At 40.6% G+C, this 6000-nt stretch overlaps 1 protein-coding gene across 16 annotated transcripts in view; it reads left to right on the top strand.

Moving 5' to 3' along the window:
• Positions 1 to 4835: 4835 nt before the first annotated feature.
• Positions 4836 to 6000, top strand: part of LOC108414887 (S-antigen protein-like) — a 13464-nt gene continuing 12299 nt past the window's right edge. For 15 of the 16 annotated variants that reach the window (XM_037533615.1, XM_037533621.1, XM_037533619.1 and 12 more), the window contains exon 1: positions 4866 to 5882. In XM_037533615.1, coding sequence (XP_037389512.1) covers positions 5831 to 5882 — 52 coding nt within the window. In that variant the 5' untranslated portion in view covers positions 4866 to 5830. Of the gene's footprint in view, positions 5883 to 6000 lie in introns of all 16 variants that reach the window. The other variant, XM_037533607.1, reaches the window with a different exon arrangement.

The raw sequence follows: 6000 nt of genomic DNA on the forward strand, positions 1-6000 counted from the left end.
GGAGCGCTGTTTCCGCCCCAGCTGCTCCAATCAGAGTCGGCATGTATCTCTGCAGGACAGACCTTGCTGCCCAGAACACGATGTAAGTGCTGAGCATTACGAACAAACTGCAGCTGAGACACCTGAACACAGCAGGAATAATGAACATCAGGTTTCAGGAGTTTCTATATCTCACAGCATCTGAACTACTCAAACTGACCAGCGGCCCAGCTTAACAATCTATCGGTCATTGTGGCTTTGATACTTACCTCAAGCGATACGTCGGAGATCACAGTTCTCCAGGCCCTAGAACACATGAAGAACATGGTCAGTGTGTTGAATAATGTTCTCTGAGCTACAACATTAAAGTCCTGAAGATCATAAGAACATTAAACATCAGAACAGAGACTGAAACTGAAACCAGAGAAGAAACAAACCCATCGCTCAGACGGAAGACGAGATCCAGGATCTTCTCCACTCATAGCGCTGGACTTTCCTTACAAGCCTGGAATCAAAACGGTGAAATATTGATTATTCATTTGGCTGATATTTTATTCCTGCTGAAAAAGGGCCCTAATATAATAATGGTGATAATAATAATGATCATTGACATTGTTTCTATCATTAGTAATAATAATTTGGAAATGTAGTTGATACAGTTGAATATTTGTGTTTTGTATTGTGTAATTTAACCATTATTTGTCTATAGAAATGTTTGTCCCATTGATGTTCCATGCAGCTCTATAGGTTCTCAGCTGGAACCATTAAACAAGATTAAATGGATAATCAGACAGACAGGAATAATAATCCAGATTAAACTCCATCAATATTAATCTGCATCTTAGCAACAACTGGCAGATCAGCCCCACAGCCCAGACTGAGCTCGCGCCTGATTTACAGATGGAGCCGGAAACGGAGCTTCCGATATTCATCATGGATTACAACCACCCCCATAATAATAATAATGATAATAATAATAATAATAATAGCCCCCCCATAATAATAATAATAATAATAATAACCCCCATAATAATAATAATAATAATAATAATAAACCCCCCATAATAATAATAATAATAATAATAATAATAACCCCCATAATAATAATAATAATAATAACAACCCCATAATAATAATAACAACCCCCATAATAATAATAATAATAATAATAATATTATAACAACCCCCATAATAATAATAATAATAATAATAATAATAATATTATAACAACCCCCATAATAATAATAATAATAATAATAATAATAACCACCATAATAGTAATAACCATAATAATAACCACAACAATAATAACAACCATAATAATAACCACCACCATAATAATAATAATAATAATAATAATAATAATAACCCCGATGATAATAATAATAATAATAATAATAACAACCACCATAATAATAATAACCACCCCCATAATAATAATAATAACAATAATAATAATAACCACCACCATAATGATAATAACCACCATAATAGTAATAACCATAATAATAACCACCACCATAATAACAACCATAATAATAACCATAATAACGATAACATAATAATAACCATAATAACGATAACATAATAATAACCATAATAACGATAACATAATAATAACAATAACATAATAACCATAATAACAGTAACATAATAACAATAACATAACAATAACCATAATAACAATAACATAATAATAACAATAACCATAATAACAGTAACATAATAATAACAATAACATAATAATAACCATAACAATAACATAATAATAACCATAATAACAGTAACATAATAATAACCATAATAACCATAACAATAACATAATAATAACCACAATAACTAACAACCATAATAATAACCATAATAACAACATAATAATAACCATAATAACACCATAATAATAACCATAACTAACACCAATAATAACCGTAATAACAATAACATAACCATAATAATAACAACCATTATAACAACAATTATAACAACCACAGCAACAATAACAAACACAATAACAACCATAACAGTAACCATAAAAAATATAGCACTATTATTATTATTATTATTATTATTATTATTATTATTATTGTGATATTGTAATATGATATGACAGGTGGGAGAGTCTAGAACGTTCTCCCAGTTCTACTGTGGTTCTTTTTGACGGTCAGTTCTTTTTCTGGACATTTTGAAAACAACTGAAGAAGGAGAACGTTCTATATTAAACATTAATATTAATAACAGTAATAGTGGGTGGGGGGAGGGGACTCGGGGTCAGAGGAATGAAAAACCCGCCTACCTTTAGCAGCGCAGCGTCATTATGACGCGCTGATCAGCCGCTCCGGGTATTCATAGACTCGCCCATTGTGACGTCACCGGTGAGAGAGAGAGCGCAGAGCCGAGGTCGCTCGCCCACTCAGTGTAAACTGACCGTGGAGGAGGCGCAGGTCAGTGTCAGTGGATCCTCTGTAGAAACTCTTTCTGACTGAAGCAAATTCTCCTCCAGGCTGAATTAAAAACAGTTTCCGCGGTTTCTCACTAGTTTCTGCTTAATGGGCCTGAAGTGTGCAGGACAACCTGAACTGACCAGCCCCTCAGACCCCGGTCCACTGCTCTGGACGTCGGAGCGACATTTGGTGACGCAGGCAGGGGAAACGGACTTTCTGCAGGTGGAGTCGAGGCGGAGCTGCGAAACGGGCGCCGTCTAAACGTTTGATCTACGGAGAGTTTCTTATCAGCTCAAATATGAGCTCATCATTACCTGTCGGCATTAAAGCCGCAGCTGGCTGCCTGACCTGCCGTCTGAACTGTCCTGCTGAAGCCCTTCTGCTCCTATTGCCTGTCCTGCTTTTAGTGCTCCATGCAGGAACGAGTCAGAGGAGTTCATCTGTACCGATAGATGAACGAGTCAGAGGAGTTCACCTGTACCGATAGATGAACGAGTCAGAGGAGTTCACCTGTACCGATAGATGAACGAGTCAGAGGAGTTCACCTGTACCGATAGATGAACGAGTCAGAGGAGTTCACCTGTACCGATAGATGAACGAGTCAGAGGAGGACACCTGTACCGATAGATGAACGAGTCAGAGGAGGACACCTGTATCGATAGATGAACGAGTCAGAGGAGGACACCTGTATCGATAGATGAACGAGTCAGAGGAGTTCACCTGTACCGATAGATGAACGAGTCAGAGGAGTTCACCTGTACCGATAGATGACCGAGTCAGAGGAGGACACCTGTACCGATAGATGAACGAGTCAGAGGAGGACACCTGTACCGATAGATGAACGAGTCAGAGGAGGACACCTGTACCGATAGATGAACGAGTCAGAGGAGTTCACCTGTATCGATAGATGAACGAGTCAGAGGAGTTCACCTGTACCGATAGATGAACGAGTCAGAGGAGGACACCTGTACCGATAGATGAACGAGTCAGAGGAGTTCACCTGTATCGATAGATGAACGAGTCAGAGGAGTTCACCTGTACCGATAGATGACCGAGTCAGAGGAGGACACCTGTACCGATAGATGAACGAGTCAGAGGAGTTCACCTGTACCGATAGATGACCGAGTCAGAGGAGGACAGCTGTGAAGAAGTGTCTGTTAAGTGTTTGTGACCATCAGCATGATAAGGATCATACCAGGACCATGAATCATGAAAACCATGCTGGTCAAAAGAGCCAGGAAGGTTAAGCAGTATGGAGGTGTAGGAGTGGCTCTGGATCCTCAGTTAAAATAACACACATATGAAAAACTTCTTGGACACTTAAAACTCATCGAAACTGCTTTGATTAATAAAGTCTTATATTGTGGTGCATAACAGCTCAGCTGTGCCGTGCTGTCAGTCTGGAGTCGGGCTGCTCGGTCAGTATTTACACCTTTAATGCTGTTAGATAAACAGGCTCTGAAAATAAGAGCACAGGTTCACACCTCTACCTGCATGGGTTTTAGTGACACACCCACAAGTGGCCAGCAGGGGGCGCGAGAATCAGTCCAGCTGACTTTAATGAGACATCTTTAACTAAAACAGTGCAGCTACTGCATGATTTTGGAAAGAAAGCATAAATAAACAAACTCTACTCTAAACCAGGCGCCCTTTACAACCTTTAAATCATTTTAAATTTCAGATTTTTCAAAAATTATTATTTTTAGCGGTTGCAGTTTAACAAAACTGAAATCTGGAGGCGCTGCTGCCCCCTCGGCACCCCCCTCAACCCACCCTCAGGGTTTATAGCACAGAGCAGGGAATGTCAACTGATTATGGCCCAAAGTAGTTTGCAGTTTTAGGAATTAACTGCATAAAAATGACACAAACTGTAGCTGAACTACTTGAATCACAATGCAGATATGAGTGTAGTTGCAGTCCCAGCAGGCTTCTGCAGGATGTCGGGAAACCACTAGTTTAATTACATGCGGTTCCCTACTCCAGCACTGCTGGGTGGGTCTGTGGAAATGAGCCGCTGATGAAAAACCTGCCTGAAATCTGATTGGTTCAACACCACTTTACATCACTGTCTTCCACACTAGACCCACCAAGCTCAAATCCAGCAGACAAAACACAGAAGGGCAAAAATCCCTCAAAGTGACAGACATTGTCCTTTATTTGACCGTCAGTGTAGATTCAGGCAGGAGTCTGTAGCTAAATACATAAACAGATTAACAGGGATATAAGTTGGGCTGATGGGTCACTAAACTCTAAATATGAAAGGAAATTTCATGGTGTAAAACATTTCCAGGTACAAGTCCATAATAAAATAACACACCCTACATTCATCATTAGTGAATGTGTCTGTGCTGTTCCGCCCAGTGAGCTGTGGGGGGCGGTACAGAGTCAGTGCAGTACAGAGTTAAATGAAAGTGAAAGTGTTCAGAGAACAGAAAGTCAGGAAGAGCTGAGGTGAGTAACAGCAGACGTTTATTAATCAGATCAGTGAGAGTCGTCACTGTATTTCTCTTCACCTTTAAACGGAGCTGAGCAGAACCAGCATCGTGATAAACAGTGAAGTTAAACCCTGTGATCTGATCAATACTATCAGATATTCCTGATCACTGAGCTCATCGCTGTGCTGCGTCCTGTGAAGTTAAACCCTGTGATCTGATCAATACTATCAGATATTCCTGATCACTGAGCTCATCGCTGTGCTGCGTCCTGTGAAGTTAAACCCTGTGATCTGATCAATACTATCAGATATTCCTGATCACTGAGCTCATCGCTGCGCTGCGTCCAGTGAAGTTAAACCCTGTGATCTGATCAATACTATCAGATATTCCTGATCACTGAGCTCATCGCTGCGCTGCGTCCAGTGAAGTTAAACCCTGTGATCTGATCAATACTATCAGATATTCCTGATCACTGAGCTCATCGCTGCGCTGCGTACAGTGAAGTTAAACCCTGTGATCTGATCAATACTATCAGATATTCCTGATCACTGAGCTCATCGCTGTGCTGCGTACAGTGAAGTTAAACCCTGTGATCTGATCAATACTATCAGATATTCCTGATCACTGAGCTCATCGCTGCGCTGCGTCCAGTGAAGTTAAACCCTGTGATCTGATCAATACTATCAGATATTCCTGATCACTGAGCTCATCGCTGCGCTGCGTCCAGTGAAGTTAAACCCTGTGATCTGATCAATACTATCAGATATTCCTGATCACTGAGCTCATCGCTGCGCTGCGTCGTATTTAACGCTCAGTTTCCTCATCAGGTTCCTGAATAAACTCTGAGTGGAGAACAGCGTTTCAGCAGCAGCTGATCTCACTGCATATTTCACACTCCACTGACTCTCTGACTCACTCTGAGTCACTCTGACTCTCTTTAAGTCACTCTGACTCACTCACAATCCAGCAGAAAGGATGGCTGGATTCTTTGGGCGATGGAAGTCTTCATTCACACTTCCCCCCAGAGGTGAGCAAAGCAGCGCTGTGACGTTTCCGTGTCTGATTCTCTGCTGTGATGTTTCCGTGTCTGATTCTCTGCTGTGACGTTTCGGTGTCTGATTCTCTGCTGTGACGTTTCCGTGTCT

Source organism: Pygocentrus nattereri, chromosome 23 (genome assembly GCF_015220715.1).
Source record: "Pygocentrus nattereri isolate fPygNat1 chromosome 23, fPygNat1.pri, whole genome shotgun sequence".
NCBI lineage: Eukaryota > Metazoa > Chordata > Actinopteri > Characiformes > Serrasalmidae > Pygocentrus > Pygocentrus nattereri.